The sequence below is a fragment of the Anarhichas minor genome, unplaced genomic scaffold, assembly GCF_050575085.1.
Source record: "Anarhichas minor isolate MPS153535 unplaced genomic scaffold, ASM5057508v1 ptg000039l, whole genome shotgun sequence".
Classification (NCBI taxonomy): Eukaryota; Metazoa; Chordata; class Actinopteri; order Perciformes; family Anarhichadidae; genus Anarhichas; species Anarhichas minor.
Window position 1 is genome coordinate 407,606 of NW_027466485.1, and position 24,171 is coordinate 431,776.

A 24,171-nucleotide genomic window follows, 5' to 3' on the forward strand; every position below is an offset into this window, starting at 1 on the left:
GGACTGTTTGGGTGGATGTTCTCAAGCTTTTATTGTGAAGGTTTTTGATATCCGTCCTCTTCTCGTTCCAGGTGTGTGTACTAGACCTTCGGAAATAGTGCCGCTGTTTGTTGGAAGCCATGGACCGACCATGAATGTGTACATAGCCAAATGACTGTCCCTGCCTGCCCTGCGTACTGCTCTCGCTTACGACTATGGCCCCGCCCACCGACAGACAGGAAGCAGGGAACGGGAACAGGAAGCAAGCACTCGACACAGCAGGTCCAGACACGGGGGGATGAACGGACAAACGGACAGACGGATAAACGGGCGGATGGAAGCGCCCCTCTCTATCTGTGCAGACTCTTACAGAGATGCAGAAGGGATGCAGAGAAAAAACGAAAAAAAAAACTGATAGACAAAAAAAAAAAGTTACAGATCCGTATATGTACCAAAATTTGGAAGCCATTTTGCTTTTTTGATCTTTAAACCATGCTCATCGTCATCAAAATGAAAAACAATGAAAAAAGTGTTGCTCTTTGTTACTAGTTGGATCTCATTGTGAAGACATATCAACTTCTCCACCATAAAATAGGATGGCACTTAGTTTTTTTAAATTTCAGATCTCTTGTTTCAATGTTTTTATATTTTTTATCTTCGGGGGAGGGGGCGGGCTGGTCGGGTCAGAGTTTCATTGATTGGAGAAGAACATACATATAAACACGCTCGGACATGCACACCAAGCAGTTCTCAAAAAAACTGTGTCCTCGTCATGATTTCAAAACAAGGTGGCAAATCCCAAGGCTTTTATTCTCCTGTATGTCAGCGGTGGTTTCTGCAGGTGTGAGTTTGGTCAAACGGTTAACCTCAGAGTGAAGTAGTTCATGTGAACTCTGGACTCCCTCTGTACAGCCACATGACACAGCTGATGTACGTCTAGATGCTTTAAAGAAACGGCTCCTCTGTGCACTATTTGATCCAGATGTTTTACCCACAGTTCTCCTCTCTGGACCCTTCGGCCATAGCAGCTACTTGTGTGATGGAAAAAGTTTCAATTGGCCAGAAGCTGACCTCCACTTGTCTAAATCTGAGTTGTATTAATGCAACCGTCGTCAGGTCCTCAGCCAGTAGGATTCCATCAGTTTTTGTGTGCGTGTGTGTTTTACGCATCATCTGGAAGACTTCAAACATTTCTAATTTGATCGACCCTCAAATCACGATGCCCTGAAGTGTTGCTCCACGTTTCGTTCATGCAGATGTTCTGGAGGCAGAAATAATCCCAGTGAATAAAGAGCAGATGGGTCGAGCCAAAGAAAACACCCATCGGGTAAAAGAGGTCGTCGACGACAAAGACTGTAGAGCTGAGCTCTGTTGCTGCAATCGCACAACGATCGTAGAACGCTACTGTGTGTCCACCGGGGAGCTTTCTCGCATTGTTCCAGGAGCCTCAATGAGCCCTTTTGTTATTATGTTGTGTATTTGTTCGTAAACAAGTGAAACCAAATACACACGAGCGGTTTGTACTTCCTTTTTGATGAGCTGAACAGTTACAGTTGGAGTTAAAAGTTCATTATGTACACGCGACTGCCAGCAATGGTTGCTTTGCAGTCATTTTGCGACGAGTTTGAGGCTTTGTGTTTGAGTTTATGTTGTAGTTTATCCAGGAGGCTGTCTGTAACGGTTTGGCTCACTCGGCCTGAACGCAGCATTAAGAAGACGGTCAAGCTGTTTCTGAAATCACCACCTCAGTCTATAGAACGAACACTAAATAGTTCACCCATGGAACTGACATTAAATTAAGGTTTTTGTATACTAACGTTGCATCGTCATCAGTACCTATCAAATGCAGCCTTTGAGAGCACTGAGGAGCGTTCAGGAACTCCGATAAAGTGGTTCGCAAAGTACATGAAGTGCATTATTTAGTTTGGACGTGGCCTGGCTGTACTGAGCTGGCCGGCTTAATCAGAGCCAACTTCTAAAAGAAGCGGTGCACGGGCGATCAGAGAGGAGTCGCCATGTTTGCACTACAGGTTCCCTTGTCACAAAATCGGTGGGATTATGGGATGGTTAGTTGTGAAATACGGTCTGTGGTTAACACGTGCTTGCTCAATGAGACAGGGAGGAGGGGCCGAGTTTGAATGCCGATGTAGTTTAGTTTTTTTTATAAAGAGGCGGTTGCTAACAAGTGTCTACATGAGACTAAACGTCGTCACATTGAACACGTCATAGCCTCACGTTAGCGCTTTACTTCTGGCAATTTCATCTACGCGTCAAAAAAACCATGAAGTGCTCATTTGTGAAGATTATCTTGTTGAACAGAACATGTAAGTGTCGTAAACCTGCGTTTGCCACAGAGTAGTTTTTATGCAGTATTCCAAAAAAATTAAAATCCCAAAACGCTTTTTGTAGAGGGGAGCAGCGCGATGCTAGCCGTGTCGTCCCGGAACCACTGATGTCTTTTAAATTGTATTTTGACCAATATTTCGACTTCCGGTGGGCCAGCTTGTGTTCTTTGGCTCTGCCCTGTTGAAGGTTTAAGTTAAACCATAACGTAGTGATTCCAGAGCAGCTCTGCCTCCAAACCTCAATCTAAAGAATGTTTTTAAACTGTTTTAATAATACGACCACCCACATTTCCCTGGGATGGAGTCGAGGGCTTCAGTGACTTTTGGCTGCCTTTACTTAGAAAGAGAGAGACGTCACGTTCTATATGTTTCCCTCTTCATGCTTTCTTATGCCTTTAATAACGCAGCCAATGGTTTTATTCCCCTGTTGAATCTTACTGGCTGATCCCTGGCACAAGGTTGCGATTCAGAATCGAGCTCAAAAGCAGATCCAAACATTAAAGCAATATCTGGACATTTTCATTTTTGTCTGTTTTTATTAGCAGCTGCTTGTCACAAAGTGTGTTTATAACTACACTTCTGAAAGAAACAGAGATACAAAGATCTGAAGAAGCTAAAGGTCACATGTTGCAGTATTTTATCCACAGCATGACCGTCCTGGTGAATTAACAACAGAAGATGTCGAGCTGTGTTCAATGTATTTAAATCGCCTCCATTCTTGTTGCTTTCTTCCCCGTCAACATTCTGCTCACACTTGACTGAGGTTCCTTGCTGACGAGACATTTTATACTCTTTTAAACACAAATTATAGTTACATTTTTGTAATTTCTTTGTAGATTTGAAAAAAAAGAAGTGAATTGATGATTTCTTGGCGGTGTTAATTTCCATGTTCTCTACATTTGAAAGAGTTTGTTTTGTTCCTTTGATGCTATTGCAAACAGTAAAGGGCGACCCTGTTATGTGAGGCTGAGCGAGGCACCGAGCGTGTGAAGAGTTGTCCCAGAGGAGCGACTGACCACTAAATTAAGTTTTAATAAAGACATGCTTCACTTTTTATTTTACTTTTATCTTTTGGGGAAACTCGGTCCCAGATGAGAATGACTTTCTTCTTGGCTTACAAAGAAAACAATTTACAAAGGAAAAGTTACTTTAAATTGAATCAAATTGTAATTTTTATTTTTTTATTTTTATCAAGCCAGGACTCTTGGGAATGTTTCTGGTTCCCCCTTTTTGTTCATTGTGTTCATCTAGTGAGGATTCAGAGAGAGTTGCTCTGGAAGCAGATTTAATCTCATTGGTTAAATAAGGACTTAACATTTGAGTCTGAATTGGTTGTGCACAGTTGGATATTGTGAGCACAGAAAATGATTATTTTGCATAATTGATTATATTTTATAAAAGAAACTTTTAGCACCTGAAGGATTTTCTTAGAAAAGATAAAAAATCTGTTCTCTGCTCAGTCATGTGATTGTGTGGTTGCTCTGTGCGCTCGCGTCCTCTCTGCTGTGCATCCTCAGCTTCACCTGCATGCTCATCCAGCCTGTGAACCGTGAGGTTCCCTTTCAGAAGGAGGTGATTTCTTATTGGCTGTTTAGTCCCATCATTAGTACCATCACCGGTCACTTGGGCAGTTAAGAAGCAAATAAATACATAAGAGTTATTATAAATACGCAAACTACATCTTCTTTTTCTGTGCTAAAAATATCGTAAGCCTCATTGACCGCAGCTGAAGAAACATTTATTCTCTGGTAATATTTGAAATGAAAAGGCAGACAAATCCTCCAGACTCATCTGGAGTTGTTGAACTTATTTCCATGTTTTTGGTTATATTTTCTCATAACAATTTAAGTTTGTAAAAGTTTAAGCTTTAGGTTGGCTTCACTCAAAGGTTTAATTAAACAAAGAATATGAAATCTGCCTCCAGAGCTCTGCTTCTGACAAACAAACTGCAAATCCATTTATTTTCTCTTGTATCCGTCTGTAATAAATTGGGCGTTTTTTACTAATGGACTTACAGAGATTTCATGTTTTCCTTTTAAGAGTCCTGTGCACTATTTCATCACTTTTTTTTCTTCCTTGTATTTAAAGCACTTGAGCCAAAAGTTAAATGAAAATTTCTCACGCGGGCAACTTCCTGCCACCCTTAGGTCTGTGCCGTCAGTGTCCACATGGCTAATGTCGCTGAGTCAACCTTTTATTTGTGCCACCACAACAGACATGTCAGTCTAAGCAGCAGCTCTCCCATGAGGTCTCACAGCCTTTGTGACTTTTCTTGTTTTCTCTTCTTCTGCAACTCGCATCACATTGGTCTGTTATCATTGAAGTCAGATCAGTAAAACAAAAGTCCAGAATAAAATATATTTTGATAAGAGTTTTGAGTTTTTATTTGTGTGTGTGTGTGTGAGTGTGTGAGAGAGAAAATGCTGCGTAGTGTCGGCGCTGAACTACCATCCTGGAGTAACTGTACTCGTGTCAGTGACAATCATGAATCCATGTGTTATTCATGTCGAAACATACTTTATGAATGGCTTTATTAAACCAATAAAACACTGATTTCAAAGAGCTTGAACCTCCCTCATGTTCCCATCCTCATGCTCGTGCTGTCTGTGCTGCACATCCGACACGACACTAAAGAGACGTGCTTCTTCCTCAGCGTACATTTTAAAATCAGGGATTTTCAAAGTGGGAGATAATGAAACCTCACAGGAGCTTCCCACTGGCTCCGCTCAGTCATCTAGGACTGTAGAGTTAGTGGACTGCACACACTGGAGTCTACAGCTAAATGACTTGTTACTTGTTAGTTGTATAGGGTTTGTTCCTCCTGCAGATGGAAACAAAAGTAAGACCGGACTGAATGTTGGTGGAATAGCGTTGGACAGAACAAACTGTAGTTCACCAGAGTAGAGGATTCCTGTGCTGCGAACCGCCACCGGGCCTGGGATCATTTGAGAAAGGGCAGTGGTGAAACTATCATTTTGCAACAAATGATCAAAATAATTTTCTAACTTGATATCTAGGTTTGTTTGTGCACAGGGAGGATAAATGGAGAGCAATCATGTCTGAACCGAAACCTAGTTCCATTTTTATTAAATAAATACCGTTTTTATTCTCTGCAAAGTGCATCGATAGACTCAACCTATAGTTTATGTACTTTTTCATCAAAACATATTTATATTTTTTATAGTTAGTATAGTACATTCATGAAACTTCAGCACTTTTCATTTCATCAGATTTATAAAGCAGAGAGGACACGTGGGCATGACGTTTTATGTTTACGTTTTCCAAAGAAATGTAATATTACTTTTTTTTTTACATAATATGGCTTTTTTTTTTGTCGACATATCTTGACACATTGTACTTTGTATAATATCGAGAAAAATAAGTCGTAAAAAATGCAATCTGACTTTTTGGCCTTTTAACTGTGGCTTTTTTAATGAAATATTTAATAACTTGCTTTTTATGAATTTTTCCAACGTACTATTCTTTTACTTTTTTTAAATAATATGGTATTCGTTAATACTTTTTTGATATAGTATACGATGACTTTAAAAACCTAATAATTTCAACATGCTATACCAATGGCTATTTAATGACATAGTATGATTTTTATTTTACATACTACATCTTGACTTGCTTTGACTTGTGTTCACCTTTGAAATACTGAAATACTCAGTGGGTTTTTTAAGACTTTGTTTTTACAAGTATAAGATGTAGATTATTTTTTGACATATTACTTTGTTTTTATGATTTTTAAAAATACATTACCATTACTTTTTTGAAACATACGATTTTTTTGACATGCTATACTATACTTTTTCCAGCATACTACACTAGGATTTTTTTCGACGTAATATACTGACATTTTTAATGACATTTTTCTATAAACTACATAATTTTTTACTTTTGTCAAAATATACTATGGCTTTTTTGTAATACTATACTAAGACTTTTTTTTACTTTCAATAAACTTTACTATGACTTTTTTTTAAAGACACTTTTTATGACGATACTATGAATTTTCTTTGACATACTTAGTTACTGTGAGAAACTTCCAACTTGTTATGAATCCGTCTCAATGTAATGCCCATGCCTCTATATGACCTTTATAAGTTGTTTAAGACGAGACCATCAGCGAGAAGATTGGCTATTTCTATAAAGTTTTTCCTCGGTGCCTCCGGCTTAGGTTATGCGCAAAATCATGCAGGTTCACCAGAAACTCCTTCAGCTCAGACTCCAGACCCAGATCCGGCTTTGCTGCAGCTTTCAACCTGAACTTGTAAACTCTGGTGAGAGGAGGAGAGCTTAGCGCCCGGCAGCAGTGTATCCTCCTCCTGCTAGGAGCCGAGCCCCGCTGCTCTGCCGGTCCCTGCTGGGACCAAACCCAGAGACCATGTTGCTGGAGACCCAGGCCGTATTGCTGGAGGGAAGGGGGGGCACTGGAGAACCAGGACTGTGGGACCCCTTCTGCTGTAAAATGAGGTTTTCTAAAGAGACACTGGTGATTGGAGACACTACTACTTTTGTCCACAGGGACGTGTGGACATAATAAACAAAACTCTTAACTCAAACATTCAATTACGGTAGTTTTAATAGGAATGCAGTTATTAACTCATTAAAATAATTTTGATGTCACCGTCCAGTCTCCACAAACTACTGCCCGACATTCTGAGTGAAAACACATCTGTCACCAGATACAGTTCGTCTATACATTTATTTCATTCACATCATCCATGATTACAGTATGAACACGTATATGTAAACCAAGAAGAAATAAATTATTTAACAGTGGTACTGGCACCTACATTGAAATGATAATCCTGCCCTTCTGTGACGTTTCATGTTTTAAAGCAGAGCCCTGAGTCATCACGCTGCAGTCACTTCATCTCAAAACTAAATGAACAATCGGACTAATCTGAATCCATCAGAATGCTGAGACGTGGTTTTCTGTTCAGCTTCTTCACAGTAACAACGAACATATTTTTCATAATACCCAACTTTGTCTGAAACTCCCAAGAATCATATCACGCCTGACGTGAGCTGAACAGTATTTTATAGCAGTTTTGATATGAGTTGTTTATACTTTAGTTTGTGTCGACTCAGTTCCTTATTTGCTTGTATATGTTGAGCCGTTATGCTACATAAAAAAAAAAAAAAAAGTTATTTTCTGCATTTTAAAGTTTTCTGTGTATTATTTCAACTGTCATAAAACGTTTGAGCATGAGATGCTTTTAAAATATGTGTCCACAGTTACACTTTATATTTTTCCAAAGGCATGAGAATGCAGCGTTTTTAATACCGTTTTAGTTCCTTTGTTTTCTGCGAGTACATAAAACAAAGGAACTAAACACGTGAAACGCCCGTCCTAAAAGTGTCCTCTTCGATCAGACATCGATGCTAGCTGTTAACATGGTTACTTAACTATTATTAACACAAGAAGGCCTTTAGTCCCGTCCTGTCGGTCTCTAGTGGGAGTGGCCTAGCTGAGGATTTTGTGGTAGGGGTGGAGCGGGAGGGAGGAGGTGAAGGCTCTGATGTCGCTGATGAGCACGGTGTCCTTGAGCAGCGGCGAGGAGGTCGGCAGGAAGGTCAGCTCGCACACTTCACCGTAGGACGAGGAGGCCGGGATGTCGGGGTTGTCGGCGCTGCTTGGTTCTGGTGGGTCGTTCTCCTCCACCCCAAAACCAACGACCTAACCGAGAAAACCAACATGTTGAAGATCGTTTATTTGCTCTTCCTCGGATTGGAAACAGTTCCTCGACTCAAAGTACTGCGTTCTTTAAACCTGGCTCTGTCAAACCATTTTTCTGTACCGACAACAAAAACGTAGCACAAGGAAACTTGTGACTACAGCAGATGTACTTATTGAGTATTTTTTTTGTCTACAATTGAAATGATCCCAAAGACTTACATGTACACTGATCTTCCTGCTGCTGGCGTTTCTGTGTTGCAGGAACCAGAAGACCAGCTCCTCCTGAGAGAACAGCTTCAGAGCCTCGATCTGCAGCGGAGACCACAACAGGTTAGAACCACAGAGCAGGACCACAACCAGCATCCACACCAACTGTAAGCACCTCCACACTGTTTCTGATACACACTATATCCATGTATGAAGAGAAAAGTATTTTACACTTATTATTACATTGCAGGACTATTTTATAAGAATTGATTCGGGTTAGCGTTGTGCACCCAATGACCTAGAAACTTCTCAAATGAATCTCTTGACTCCGGCCTCACTTCTCATACTTGCGCCTCCCTCTCACATCCTCGCTGGGTCTAGCTAAGAAGTGAGGAAGAGACGCGAGTGAGAGAAGCCAGGAGTCCGTTAGCATAATGAAGAGCACCCGGAGAGAGACACAATGAGAGAACTAGGGAGATGGAGAACGAGAGGTAGAGACAGAGAGCAAGGAAGAGAGAGAGAGAGAGCGAGAGAGAGAGAGAGAGAACAGGTGTCTCACCTCCTTGTTGAGCCTCTTGAAGACGTACTGCTGTGTGACGACCTCAAACCAGTTGCGGTCCACCTCCTCTCCCAGGTGAGCGTCCTCGCATTCCTTCAGCTTGATGAGAGCCGTCACCTGAGTCCTGAAGGCCTCCTCGCTCAGACCAGACAGACGCTCCCCGAAGCTGACCAGGAACTCCTCGATCTTCGCCTCCACCAACTCGGTGCTGCGAGGAGGAAGAGGAGCGTTTTTAAAAACAGGGAAAGAAGCAAACACAGGAGACAACTAGACACCATCCAGGCATCACACCAGCCGCAACGCCAAATCAGGCCGGGGGCATTACATTACATTACAGTCATTTAGCAGACGCTTTTATCCAAAGCGACTTACAATTCAGAGTCTATCACATTTCTACACCGTAAGTAGAAAGGTCGACTCACCTGAACTTAGTGGCCTGTGTTTCCACGGTGACGGAGAATCCCAGCACCCCCGAGGTGTTCCTGCAGGTCGGGTACACCTGGTACCTGAGGGATCATGAGGTTTGGTGATTAAACAGCTGTGAGCGCACATTACTGATCTGCACACTCAGCACAAATGACTGCCACTGACCCCAGTGTCTCCTTCGTCCTGAGGAAGTCAAAGCAGGGCTCCTCCATGTGCATCTGTGGAAGCAGCCCAATGACATGCACTGTGAGCCTGATGGATGCACATTTTACAACAACACACCTGGTTTCATTTTAATATCGACAGCAAAACAGCTGGAGTACTTTTTTATTGTTTCAAATCTAACAGTGAAACTGTCAGCTGATTTATAATACTGTTGACAAACACTTTAGAGAATGATTCATGAATTCAAAAAACATCTAGCGTTATGATAGTGCTACGTTCTTGTGAGTCTCTGATTAATTCATAAAAATAAATAAAACCGTGAATTTCACCCAGCAGAACTTATATCAAAGTGTTTTCTGGGACAAGAGGGGACTCTGTATGTCACTAGTGTCGGTGAGATGGTGGTAAAAACACTCACCACCATCAGCTCCATCAGAGCGTGTTCTCTGAGGTTCTTCAGGCCCGACTGCAACACAATCCAGATGTGGACGCGTCAACAAGAGCAGAGAGTAAAAAGAAAAGGAAGCCCAGACGCCACATTAGTGGTGGAATTCTTAAATACACCATCATTGCTCCGCTGCTGATATCTTGAAATCTTGGCATTTAAAACTGAAACAATCTGCATGAGCAGACTGAAGAAGAGGTTTGTGTAAACTCAACCTTCAAAAACACGATAGATGGGAATAAATGTGCATCTGAGAGGGTGAGAAGTGTCACGGTGCTCCTACCTGATAGTAGACTGTGACCTCAGAGTTGGCGTCTCCTTTGTTCAGAGATTTCACTTTACAGAGATGTTGCTTCTGAGGGAGCTCCACCACCCGGAACAACACCGGGACCTCAGCCGACAGAGACTGGAACTGGAGCTTACTGGATTACAGTTTAACACGACAATTTATAAAAGTGTCAACATTTAAGTAACTTGAACTTTATCAGATCATTTTGACTTTTGAATAAAACCTCCATAACCAGAAACACTGAAAGTGCAATGAAGAAATGACGCAGAGTACTCACTCAATGAAGTACTGCAGAAACTCTTTGGACTCCTGTTGGAGGAAACAAGGTGCGTGAGATTACAAGCTTTCAACCCGGTTACCTCAACAGCCAATCGTCAGTAAAACAAGTGGACATAGAAACATCTGTGCACCACACTGAAGTAGACTGAACATCTGTGGGTTTTAAAACAAAAACAAGACGTTTAATGAGTTTTATAGACCACACAATGAATCAATAGTTGCAGTGCAATATCTCAGACAGACGTGTGAACTTCTTAAATAACCATATACCTGTACTTCAGATTTGATATTGTACATAGATAGCAACTGTTAATGCAATTTCTCATACATATCTATATGCAACTCACCAATAAGCAGCTTTGAGATATGAGCACCCTCTGACCCTTACTACTAACCTTGTGTATATATTTGGATTTTGGACTTTTTTTTATAAAACTAACTAAAAGTAGAGAGAACATTTTTGTTGTTATTTGGGGGAACTGACTGAAAATAAAGGTGTTTGGTTTTGCAGCTGTGCGTTTCGGTGTGTCTCACCGTGCTGGTGAAGTTTCCCTGCACCAGCCCCTCAACGTACAGCTCCGCCTTCAGCCCAGTGACAAAGGTGATGAGGTCATCGACGGTCAGACCCTTCGTGACGGCCTGGTACTTCTGAATGACTGACCAGCGGCAGTGCTCCAGGATCAGCAGACGCACGTCCCTGCAGAGAGACGGATAGAGAGGTAAACAAGTCGAAGGTAACCTTCTGTACAGAGCCAGCTGCTTCTCAGGGAGTGCATTCTAACAGACGCACACTCCGCCATTGTAACTGTAACTGAGAGCAGCCAGGCTGCAATGATGGAGTCTCCCCAACGAAGCTACAAAATGATGACAGTTAAACACTGCCTCGTTAGGAAATGAGGGGATTCTGTCCACTCAAACTCTACGGGGCTTATCATTTCAAACGGATACAGGTAGAGTTTGTATTAACAACATAATGCAGTAACAAACATTTAACAGGGCTAAGAGGAGCAGATCAGACAACAAGGAGGATTCAAAGGCCTGTCTCCAAGCTTCAAATGAAGGCAGTAAAAAGGCTCTGGTCAATAATTGACAATTTATGGAATTATTAAAAATTGAAAATAGAAGATCCTAATCGTATCATAACAAATTTATACTCTATGATGGTTACATAAAAAGACTGTGTGTGTGTGTGTGTGTGTGTGTGTGTGTGACAGACGTACTTGCCCAGTCTCTCAGGTTTGATGAGGATGTTGAAGTAGGTTTTCTTCAGCTGCTCAGTGAACATGTTGAAGACGCCCGGCTCAGCTCTGAAGTCTGCCAGATGATCCACGATCAGTTTCAACAGTAGCTGAACAACAAGCAGAGAGGGAAGTCAATGAGGTGGAGAGAAATGAAGTGCATTTACTCAAATACCGCACTTAACGATGGAGTCTGCGATTCTAATCGAATACACTTTTTTGTGAGATTCATCAAATATCTCCTGGCAGTCTGCTAGCACTGTGTGTGTGTGTGTGTGTGTGTGTGTGTGTGTGTGTGTGTGTGCGCGCACTGAAAAAAAACATCTGGTGTTCATTCCCAGCCCTGGCTCTGTAGAACGGGAAACAAACAGATTGGCATGGATCGATCCTCACCGGCAGTTTGTGGTTGAAGCCCTTCAGTCGGATCACCAGCCCGTGCTCTCCGGCCACCAGCTTGTACTCCAGCTGAGCCACGTCGGCCTCGTAGGCCGGCTCCGCCAGGTTGTGAGCCAAGATGTTCACAAAGACGTCAAACAGAACCAGACTGCAAGAGGAAGAACACGGGTGAACACGACAGCAACAGCTGTGGTCGTCGTAGGAAGACAAATCCTGGATTATTGATTTGAAGATGATTCAGCGGTCTCTTACTTCTCAGGACTCTTCTGAATGATGGGGGAGATCAGGTTGAAACGAATATAAGCTGAAAGACAGAAGAAATGTGATCATGTTAAATTAGTATTTATTATTTTCCTTCATTTAAAATCCCAAGTTTGAGTTTCTAGTTATTTATTGTCATATGCACAACAATTGCAGAAGAGCAGTTGTTGGAAAAAAATAATCTTAGATCTCAGGCTGCCTCTAATGATGCTCATTAAATATGTATAAAAAGATAATCATGCAAGTAAAAAAAAAAGAAAAAAAGAAAATTAATTCTCATAAAATGGTGCAGAAGTTAAAATGTAGGACTACAACATAAACATATGACAAATGATATTTATATGTGGTAGACAGTAACTGCAAAGTGAATAAACTGAATGCAAACAGTTTTAGTAGTTAAGCACATTTAATGTAATAAATAATAATAAAATAATAAATACAGTTCATGTATACAGCACTGTGCTTTACCTGGCTGAACCAGGATTTAAAAAGTTCTGGAATGGAAAACAAATGGAATAAAAAGTTTTGAGACGTTATTTAAAAGATTCTGCAGCCTCACCATCAGCAGATAAATAAAAAATGAAAGTGTTGACTGAGCGGCGGCCCTGCAAACATTCACGCTTCCTGCATTCACCTTTGGGGATCTTGAACTTGTTGTCCTTCTTGTACCACATACAGCCTCGCTCGTTGTTCGTGATCCTGACAGGAAACTCGGTGTCCGGACAGTCGGACTCCTTCAAGGCGAAATCAGACGCTGCAGCACAAAGAAGGAGAAGATGAGGGGAAAGAAAACAAAAGAAAAAGGAACAAAAAAGAAGAAGAACTTCATCATGAATCTGATGGACCAGCTGATGGTGTTGGATTCACGTCTATAGTTGCGATTGTACTGACCGATGAATTTGTTCTCAGCAGGAAGGTGGAGTTCAGGATTGAGTTTGAAGTCTCCTGACCAGCGCTGAGCCCACTCGTCCAGGATGTCTGATGAGACAAAACAAACACACCCCAAGTTTAACTCAAGGACAATTCTCTTATATTTGGTTGCTTAACTCTGGTAAAGATTCTCCTTTCATTCCAAGAGTAAACAAGAGGACACCCGGACCAAATTATGCAAGTTCATTTTTCTCAGTACTCAGCAGGAAATGAGCTGCACTTAACAATGCAGACATTGTTTGTAGGTGTTTCACACATGCATGTGTCTACATCTTAGGATGAATATGTAATACATAAAATGCATCATTAAATATCAAATTCATATCAACTGACATTAAATATCAGTATTTATTTACCTCAACCCCCCCCGCAGCCCTGAGTAGAATAAGCGGGTACAGATAAGGGATGGATGGATATTTACACTCACAAGTATATGTTTGCAGCAACTCTGGCAACAATAAACTGAGTGCATAAAGATACCAGAAAACAAGAGTATAGAAAGAATACACTTTGGTGTGTGCGTGTGTGTGCGTGTCGTACCCTCCATGTTGTAGCTGGTACCGAACCACTTCTCTCTGAGTGGACATTGACCTTCGTTCTCTGGCGACAGCAGCAGCAGATTCGCTCTGTCGGGAGTCAGCGGGGACAGAGCGGCACTGATCACCTGAACACACACACACACACACACACACACACACACACACACACACACACACACACACACACACACACACACACACACACACACACACACACACACACACACACACACACACACACACACACACACACACACACACACACACACACACACACACACACACACACACACACACAGAATATATGTCGACACCTGGCAAGCACGTAGTAATCTATGAATATTATTACTACTTATATTTTAGCCAAATTTACATTTCTCCTCTGAACAACTCAGATTCCCAGGACTTGTACTGATTCTGGATCAGATCAGGGTCTTGCGGTCCTGCTTACCTGCGGGTCAAAGTCAAACATGAGCAGGTCTCCGGTCAGGAAGTCCTCCTTGGGAAACAGCTGCATGTTCTCACAGATGTTCTCCACAAACTCGATGGGATCCGTCTGTCGGTCCAGACAGCGGCAGAGACAAACATCACAGTAATAATCAGATATTTACGTTTACTTCAAGACACCCATCAATGTTCTCTTTAACTCTTCATTACTTTCATGAGTTTTCATGCCTTTGTTGCCTTCATAAATGCTTCAAGATGTGTCAGACATTTTATATTGGATCTGTTTCGGTTCAATTTGAACCCAATTAATTGGCTTTGTAATAGAATTTCTAACTTAAATATATTTAGTAGAGAGAAAACATCCATGCTACATGCACACTCGATTATTAGTGATGATGGACAGGCTCATCTAATTTATTTAAACTCTATCATTTCAATCATTGTCATTATTATAATTATTGAAGCTTTAACAATCACAACTGATGATATTTCCTCAGAAGCTCCTTCTTCAGAATCATCAGAACAAAGATGATTCATTTGCCAACACAACAGCGTCTGATTGTTAATCACCTGCTGACTGAACGGTGTGTCGTTATTTGGTTGTAAACACTCATTTACCAACAGAGGTTGTGTTTTTACAGTATGTCTGTGCTGCAGTACCTGCTCCTGATAGTGGAACTCGTTGGCTTCAATTTTCTGAATTTCCTCATAGATCCTAAAAGAAAAAACAGTTTGCTGAAATATGAAACATATAGAGCTACAAGACACAGATACCTGTGTGTCTATGTGCACATAATATGGTTATTGTTGGTGTTCTACAGCTGCTCGACTACTTAAAAGAGCAATTTTTATGTTGCCATCCTCAGAAATAGTATTTTTAAAAGAACTTAAGTGCACCCCACTGAATTTATGTCGCGTGATACATTTAAGACTTCCCATTTCAAGTGAAAGGCAAGTCTCAATTTCTTTTGTGCTGTAGAAATGATGATGATTTAAGAGAATTAATGTTTCATAAATTGTCTCGGAAACACCCTAAAATAATCTGCTGTTCACATAAGCAAAAATGTGGCTGTTTAATTTAGATTTGTTTAAATTTGCTAATTTAAAAGGCCTGCAAATGAAGGCAAGATGGATTATTTAATAATTTTTTTATCTAATAAAATATACATATAATTAATTTATGCAAAAATCTTATATTTACTTCTGGAATCCTAAAATTCCAGTTTCCTTTTTCTAGTTCAGGGATTAACAGGAAACAAAACATCAACATATACTAAAAACCTCATGTAAACAGTTTAAATCGGGGGTTCACACATGTGCCTGTGCGGCAGAATAAGGGAAAAACCTTTACTACAACGGTGCCCAAAATAAGTGTGTTTGTGAGGAGCCTGACCTCTGCTGCGGGCCGAGAGTCTGAAGCATTTTCAAGTACTGGAACACAAAATGGACCACCTGCACAGAGACAAATCATGAAGCATTTAGAAATAAAACAACAACTCTTTCTTATTATTCTTTTTTTGGTGACTATTTAAACAGTTGAGTGAAAGTCAGCAGCACCATCAGCATCAGTTTAAGAGAAATACATTTAATTCCTGACATAGACGTGGTCTCTACTTACAAAAAAAGAGAGTTAAAACCACTGTCAATTCCCTTTATGTGTGTGTGTGTGTGTGTCTTTGTGAGGACCAATTTCAGGTTTATACTCGTGTATTTTGGCTTGTCCTCACTACATCACAAGATTGTTTGAATGTTAAACACTTTTAAGGTTAGAATCAGGTTTAGGTTAGGGGTCCTCACAAGTATAGACAGACAAACATGGCTGTGTGTTTTGGTGTGCGTGTGTTGACCTGGTAGAAGTTCTGGTAGCCCTGGTTAGTCAGGGTGATTGAGATGGAGAAGATCGAGTAGGTGGTGTTCTGGTCGAAACCCGTCTCACTGTTTCCTCCAAACAGAGCCAGAGCCCAGCACCTGGAAAAAAAACACACACACACACACACACACACACACACACACACACACACACACACACACACACACACACACACACACACACACACACACACACACACACACACACACACACACACACACACACACACACACACACACACACACTAAGTCCTTTGCACTAACTTAACATTTATTGCCAGTTTACAATCAGTTCATTTCTTCATGACTCACTTCTTCCTGAGCAGAGACAGGATGCTGCCAGTTCCTTCGTGTCCGATCAGCCAGGAGATGTAGTGAAGAGGCTTCACTCTGGCAAAAAAAAAGACACACATTCTGTGAAATGAGTGCAGGCAACAGTTTGACTCGTCTGTAGATCAGCTGGACTGTGATGCATCCGTCTCGTGAGTGCAGTACATGGCCAGGTGAGTATTTTCTCACAATGTTCCCAAAATTTGAGTCTCTAAGATCGCGCAGTGGACACCTGCTGTGTCTCGAGCTCCTCCCCAACGTTGCTCTTTTTCTTGTTTTTATCCGTTAGTTATTTTGGACTTCTTCACAACATGCGCACCACCGAAGTGAGTCCCGCCGTACATTGAACATTAGATTGTTGCGGACAGCACCTTTTCACCACGACCAACAAACAATGGGGAATTTACATTGCTGGGATTACCTGTTGCCTTACCTGGAAAGGGGGGGATGGGGGGGGGGGGGTATTGGAGGCTGACTCACCTGTAGTGTTTCCCCTGCGGCGGTACGGCCCAGCTGATGGTCAGAGCATGAACCTTCCTCACAGGGATGACTGCAATAAACATGCTCATGTGTTAGTATGTGTGTACTGTTGAAATTAGACCTAAAAATCATTTTGATAATCACATCATAGACTCGCAATATTAATTACATAAACTCACGATTATAAGGTTAGATTTCTCCAATTATTAACATTATTCATGCAATGTAGAAATGTTAATAGTATAACTACTACATGAAATAAGATGAGAAATATATAAATACAAGTAAACATTACTGTGTAGAGTACTTAAGAGTGAAAGATGAGAAGAAAAATAATATCCTGCTAGTACTACTACAACTAATATTACCATTACTATCTGACCTCTGTAGAGTTTGTTGAAGGCCGGCGTGTCAAACGGCTGCAGGAGGTGAGAGAAGTCGGCTCGAGGTTCATCGCTAAAAACCCACAAACAATAATAAAAAGATGTTACTACACAAACCTGTCTTTGTGTTATTGTCATTATTGTCTTTTATTGTGTGACACATATGTACTGATGTTGAGAATGTTAATATAATAACATAGATTGGATAGTTTTAAGATTGTCTCCTTAGGACAGAACCCTAAAGAAACCAGAAGGTTAATGATGGTTTATATTATACAATAATGTATGATCAGAATATTTTGGGTCATTGAGGGTTGGTTACATGTGTACAGTGTGTATAAGACCGTAGATGCACTCTACTTTTGAGCAAGGGACCAGAGACCTTCGCCGTCTGAGCCCTATAATATTTTGATTAGGTTGAAAATTGTGTCTTACTTGTTGGGAACTTTGATGAAGATCTCTTTTACCCACTGCTCCAGAGTGTCCAGAGTCTCTAATCAACAAAAAGCACAGTCAGAGAGCACAACATCTCACCGAGCTTCACAATCATACCAACAGCTGCTTACAGGTAGCATAGCACGCTAAAGTTAGCCGTCGATTAAGGAGCATCCTAGCAGTAGCTGTAAACCTTGTTTTTTCTGACGTCCAGCGGTGCAGTGATGTAGAAGTGATCTTCAGGGTGCGTCAGTACGTGATGACATCACATTTGGGTGTGGTTACAGACCTGCTGTTAAGTTACTCTTTAAGCTGGATGTTGATATTAGCATGTTGCAGTAATATACTGCAGGGGTTTTCATAAGCGCTGGCTGTTGGTTGGACATTAAAACATTTCCAGCAAACTACTGTCTTCCTGATTTTTTTTCATTGCGAGTGTCTTCTCGCCCTCTTGGTGTTAGGTGCCTTACAATCAACTGCCCCGACCCCCAAGCATTACAGCCTCACAGACCAGCTGAGGGCTTTTAGTCTTTTAAATACTAAAACAAGCTGCAAAATCAGTAAAAAGACAATGCAGACATCTCTGGAGAGTTTGTGTAAGTACCTTTGGACTGAACGGTGAGAGTCATGTAATGAGCCGAGTAATATCTCCTCCAGAAGTCTCTGAGCCGCTGGTAGGTGTTGATCTGCTTCTCTTTGGGATCGTGCTTTAATGTCTGAGCATTACCTGACAGGAACAGATGTTCAATAGTGAGGTGACATCGAACCACAAGTTTATCAACTTAAAAATAGGACTTTTTAAAACCTCGAAAAATGAATTTAGACTGAAATACGTGACATTTCCATTTCTGGAAAAAGTGGAAACGTACAGCATATTGATGACTTGTAACACTGACTTTAAAAGTATTTGTATTCAAGACCACTTAAAACCTAGCATTTCTAAAAGTTTTTTTCATTATTGAAAGGACAGAAAAGTTGCAAGGATTGAGTGTAAAAGGCACAACAGCCATGTGCTGTTCTTACCCCAGCAGAATTTGCCCATAGGGTGTCCTGGTTTAGCCAGACTCCCAAACAGCATCTCCTTACGATGAGAGTCAGACGGCCTCGCTAACTGGTACTCTGAACAGGAAATCAGAAAAGAGAGAAGGAAAGAAGAAAAAAGATATGAAGTGTGACTCAAGCTGAAAGGTCAGTATATCAGGTATAGACCGGGTTCAGAACAGAACATGAGCAGCAACATTTGTGAAAACATTTCCTAAAGCAGATTAAAAGGAGCACTGGTGCAGTTTAAGATGCATCTGATTACAGAAACAGTTTGACGATGTGTAATGTGTATCACTCACCACTGTCCACAGCCTCCACCTCTCTATCGATGGCATCTTCTATCATCAGAGGACAGATGAAGAACTGAGCCCACCTGGAACACAAACATATATAAAAAGAGAGAGAGAGAGAGAGAGAGAGAGAGAAACAAGTTGAAAACGGGATAATTTACTTGTTTGATTGTATTGTACTTTATTGAGACGGCTTCTCCGTTTTATATGATTTGAAACTGAATGTCTTAGTGATTTGAATTGTTGGTAAGGCAAAAAAAAGCTTTTAAAGACGTCACATTGGACTCTGGGAACACGCTCCTTTTTCTCGGTTTCTGACATTTTATCGAACAAAAGATTAACTGTTCAATAAAAAAAATTAATTGAAAAGTAAAATAATAATTAGCTGCAGCCCTGCTGTTAAAACAATTCAGCCCTCTTTGCAAAGGAACAGCCACACTGGTTACACATGTACTCCTGCAGAGCTTACATTCTGGCAGCTGCTTTATGAAGATGTCATTGACTCAACCTGAGTAATTCACCTGCAGAACAAACTGCAGGTGTCTCCTCATCCGACGTGTTCGCATGGACCGACTGTACAAACAGCGACAGTAACAACATGGCAACAGAGAGGACATCAGCGGGCCTGTTGGAGTGCGGCTGAGTGCTCGTGGTGATCTTAATCAGAGAGCCAGATGGCCAACAAAGAGCTGCCATCAACACAAAGACACAGGCCTTCACCGCGGGGAGACGCCCAAAATCCTTTGACAGGAAACCCTTCTTACTGGCCTATGGTTCACCGTCAGTCACATTCTGGGCCTACTAGAGCTCTGCCACAGCTTCTGTTTCGTATGATATTTGTCACAAAGTTCGTGGTTATCTGCGCCGAAGCCAGCCTCACCTGTCGAGCGCTTCTCTAAAATACTTCTTCTGCACGTCGAACTGAAAGATGGTTCTCTCGCAGTCAGTGGAGGCGTTGTCGCTGCCGCCGTGCTTCTTCAGGAAGGCGTCAAAGCCATTCTCCGCTGGGTATTTCTCACTGCCCATAAACACCACTGAACATCAGAGGAGGAAATGAAAAGTAAAGAAGAAATCAGGAGACGAGATTAATAGCCAGAAACGCACAACAGCATTTCTCTGGTAAAACGCTCTGCATGCAAATAACACAAAACCATAAGCTAAGATTTGCAGATCTAAGAAGTCAGAATGCAGCATTAAAGGTGTCCTCACTGTGCTCCAGGAAGTGGGCGAGGCCAGGCAGGTCTTCCGGGTCACTGAAGCTCCCCACACTGATGCACAGAGCAGCTGCCGCCTGGAAACACACACATTTTCAACAACACCACAGTCATCTACACGGTAACTATTTTACTAACTGATCTCTATGTCAGTGACTCAATGAATAACATCATTTAAACACCATTACTTTAGCTATTCCGCTTTACCGTTAAAAACACCTCACAAATATATTGTTTCATTTAAAAAAAGGCTCAGTAATCTTAAACAGCTGTTCACTGTAGTTCTTATCAAACAAACAAACAAACAGGAGTAAATAGTTCATTTGTTGGGGACTATTTTCAGCAGTGGATTAATCCACATTTGGTGCTCGAGTGAGTATTTGTGGCAGAAAAAAAATATATATATTAATTACATTACATTGATGGAAATAATTCAAAGCCTTATCACAACCACACAGCCGTTACTTATTCTAACACAACTGACTCTTTTGATTAGTGTATCGTTACTTCACCCACCTGCTTCTCAGAGCTCCCTTTCTTCTTCTTCTTCTCCACGTTATCCTCGTCCAGCTCATCAAAGTCGCTGTCCTGCTCTTCCTCTTCGTTCTCCTCCTCTTCCTCCTCCGACCCCTCACCAGAATCCCCTTCTTCCTCAGCCCCCCTCTCTTCCTCCTCATCCTCCCGGTCCTCTGTCTCCCCCTGGTCCCCTCCGTTTTCACCGCCTCCCTTTGCGTCCGCCCTGCTGAAGTCGGAGATGAGGAGCACTCGGAGGCCGTTACTCAGCTCAATGTATCTGCAGAGAGCGGGACAGCAACAGTCAAACACTGGAGCTCACTGTGTTTACTGTGTAAACATCACTAAAGCATTATCAACATGCCTAAGGATTTCACACAAAAAGGCCAATTTGTTTTTAAATGTTTAAGAACCGAGAAAAAAATCTACATTTGACTTCGTATTTTTACAGACAAATCAAATTGTTTACAGGATATTCAACCTTTGTTTCTTTATAATGTATTTACTACTTATTTCTTTACAGGGCAATAAAGTAATCCATGAAAATAAGACATCAGTTAACAGTATATTAGAATTCATCCTCGGTATTGAGGAGGATGGTCGATGCTGTTTTGGTGGTTACACTTTTGTTTGTACACCCTCTGGCGTTTCGGAGAAGCAACAAACAGCACATTGAGTTTAAAGACTGTGTGTGCCATCTAAGGAGGCTCACCTTACGGTGCCACCCGCAAGTATAAACAAAGCTTGAGTCATACTGACTCAAAATATATGTGTCTGTGTGTTCAGAGTTATGATTCTGAGACAGAGTGTGATTTTTAAAACGCAAATTACACATTTAAGTCATATGGAGTGACGGGTAATTTTACTGCACCTCATGTGTTTACAGATCCCCTGTGGACTTAGAAACAAACAAAAGTTGAACTTCACCTTCAGTGTTTCTTGAGGTCTAACAAACACGATGAATGCATTTCCTTTCGCATAAAATACATTTGTAAAACAGCTGTCTTGTATTATATTACAAGGGAGATTTTGCTTACTTTTTGTTGAGGAACAGCTAAATGACGCAACATATCGCAAGCAAATGTATTCGTAGTTTGTCTTTTGAATTCACACTAAAATCACATATCTACTATTAGTGATGCACAATTCATCAAATATTAATCGCAGTCACGGTTTTGGCATCCCACAATTAAATAAACCCGATCAACAGCAATATTTATGTCTAAAACTGAGTGCTCTGCTCTTAGAAAATGCCGCTGTATTTCTAATCAAGTGCTTCCGAAACTACCAGCCAGCTACCAGGGGCGATCCAGATGTTTTGGCTTCTGTTTTGGGGAGCTGTCGTGCCGCTGCGTGCACCTTACACCAGCAGCCTTTAAAAAAAAACTTTCCTGAATGTAATGGTTGCAGTTCATAATAGAAGAAACCTTATTGTTAAGTCTTATTTTGATTTAAATATTTGTCTATTAGCAGGATTCGTACAACATGAAAGTGAAAGCAGTGTTCGGCTTATTTCATTTTGGGTAAAACTTTTAGGTTCAATTGTATTTTGCTACTAGGAGATGTACTTATTTCGATGCAAACAATGTATGTGTACATTAGCAAGTGTGTAATACAACATGGCAGTGAAAGCAGTGCTCTGTGAGAACACAATAATATTTTGCCCCTAAAATCAATGAATAATTGTGAGAAATAGTAAAGATTATCCTTTTGGCCATAATTGTGCAGCCCTATCTACTATCACAAAGTCATGTCTGACACTTAAACCGGACACCTTTCACTCTCCCACCTGTATTTCTTTGGGTCACTGGGTGATCTGAAGATCTCTGGGTCTCCCTGGTCTTCCATAGCGACTCCTCCACCTCCAGCCCCAGCAGCCCCCTGGGCCCTGACATCCTGTGGTGGTGGTGGTGGTGGTGGCTCACCCTGGTCTGGGGCAGATACTTGACCTTGCGCACCGCCACTGCTCACTGACTTGTTGGTCTGAGGCATTTTGAAAGAGACCCTCTGGAGTGACAGCGCTAGACATGCAGGAGAACACACAAGTATACAACAGCTTTAGTATTGTAGGTCATGCTGTCAACATTCTGTATTAACATTGTACATTTTCTGGAACCCCAACTGTGAGCCCGGCCTTATCACCCAACACCAGTGTGGGACATCACGAACACTGATTGGGAGCAAACCTCTGGAACTGAAACAACCAGTCGACAAATCGAAGAGCCAATAAAAAGTAAATGATAATAGCCATTTTGATAATAGATTCATTGTTTCAGTAATTCATCACGCAAAACTACCAAACATGTTCTTGTTCTTCGAGCTTCCTCAAATGTGAGAATGTTACTTTTCTCCATTTTATATAATTGTAACACGGATATAGTTTGGACCATTTTAAGTCTAGATGATTAATACAATTAATTGGAAATAAAAATCGACGGTTTAAATGACTACTATCCAAGTAACGTTACTTGAGTACTGTTAGCTGAAGATAGATACCGAGAATGTGAACTTTTCCTTTAATCAGTGATGAAAATCATTATTAGGATCCAGGGTGCGTTACAAAAATAACCGTACGTCAATATTCAGTAATCTTCACAGGTGCACTATATATAATATAATAATAATAATAATATATATAACTATATCGCGTAGGTTAGTTGACAGGAAACACATGGAAGCTAGCAAGCTAACGGTTTCTGCTAACTTCAAACATAACGTCACTCTCAATACTGCTTCTTTGAAGACAGGAAGTAATTCAGTTAGACCGTTATATCGGGTGGTAAATGAGTTTATTAAGCAACAGAACGGCTTTCACTAATCCTGTTGTTGAGAAGGACACAACGCTGTTAAACAGAACGTTAATTAGTTTAGCCACACTGGCTACAACACGACTCGTTTAGTGGAGCCGTTAGCTAGCCAACTACAGCTGAACTCGTGGAAACATGACACCGCAGTTTGGTCTGTTATGCTCTGACATAATAAGTCACTCACCTTTGTTTCTGTTAGCTTAATGTCGATAGAAGTTGTTGAGTTTTGGTTTCAGTACATGGATGTAACGTTATAGCTTCAGCTTTGGGTTCAGTACAGCCGCCGAAGGGTAAGGTAGCAGTTAGCCAAAACAAAGCCTGTGATTGGCTGAGAGCAAATCCATCGCAGACAAATACACACAATCTGATTGGTCGACAGCGGTAAGTTTGATTGAAAAAACTGCGTGATGGTCATGATAGTAGTTGTCATTTCAATGGCGATAGCTATGGAAGCCCATTTCTGCAGCAAAAAAAAAAAGAAAGTAACTAAAAAGAAAGTAAATAAATCCACCCCCACCCAAAAAAAAAGACGCTGGCGGAAATGGGCTTCCACAGGTATCAATTGATAAAACAATTATTTTTATTTTACCTTTATCCAACCAAATTCTTATT

General features: G+C 41.1%; 2 protein-coding genes across 2 annotated transcripts in view; one reads left to right on the plus strand and one right to left on the minus strand.

The window, feature by feature from the left end:
• Positions 1–4,695, plus strand: part of LOC142967850 (F-box-like/WD repeat-containing protein TBL1XR1) — a 38,940-nt gene extending 34,245 nt beyond the window's left edge. Inside the window, exon 16 of the mRNA XM_076107454.1 lies at positions 72–4,695. Within this exon, the coding sequence (XP_075963569.1) occupies positions 72–98 (27 nt within the window). The 3' untranslated portion in view covers positions 99–4,695. The remainder of the gene's footprint in view (positions 1–71) is intronic.
• A 2,321-nt stretch (positions 4,696–7,016) lies between these two features.
• Positions 7,017–24,171, minus strand: LOC142967852 (nardilysin-like). The gene is made up of 31 exons (XM_076107457.1): positions 23,744–24,171; positions 22,542–22,773; positions 20,756–21,032; positions 20,235–20,316; positions 19,906–20,059; positions 19,035–19,108; positions 18,715–18,810; positions 18,296–18,418; positions 17,692–17,749; positions 17,256–17,329; positions 16,874–16,943; positions 16,376–16,453; positions 16,042–16,162; positions 15,588–15,646; positions 14,855–14,909; positions 14,199–14,303; positions 13,749–13,872; positions 13,170–13,256; positions 12,913–13,032; positions 12,270–12,321; positions 12,015–12,165; positions 11,604–11,731; positions 10,918–11,080; positions 10,382–10,413; positions 10,099–10,237; positions 9,789–9,836; positions 9,371–9,423; positions 9,202–9,285; positions 8,780–8,987; positions 8,233–8,322; positions 7,017–8,013 (listed from the first exon to the last, which is right to left on the minus strand). The coding sequence occupies exons 2-31, from the start codon at positions 22,742–22,744 to the stop codon at positions 7,801–7,803; spliced, it is 3,321 nt and encodes a 1,106-aa protein (XP_075963572.1). The 5' UTR covers positions 22,745–22,773; positions 23,744–24,171; the 3' UTR covers positions 7,017–7,800.

Excerpts from the sequence above, each read along its gene's own strand:
- LOC142967852 (XM_076107457.1), bottom strand. The coding sequence starts at position 22,744 with ATGCCTCAGACCAACAAGTCAGTGAGCAGTGGCGGTGCGCAAGGTCAA. Across the intron at positions 11,081-11,603 it reads AAACCTGAGAGACTGGGCAA|GGACGTGCGTCTGCTGATCC; the intron begins GTACGTCTGTCA and ends GTCTCTCTGCAG. Across the intron at positions 9,424-9,788 it reads CTCTGATGGAGCTGATGGTG|ATGCACATGGAGGAGCCCTG; the intron begins GTGAGTGTTTTT and ends CTGCTTCCACAG.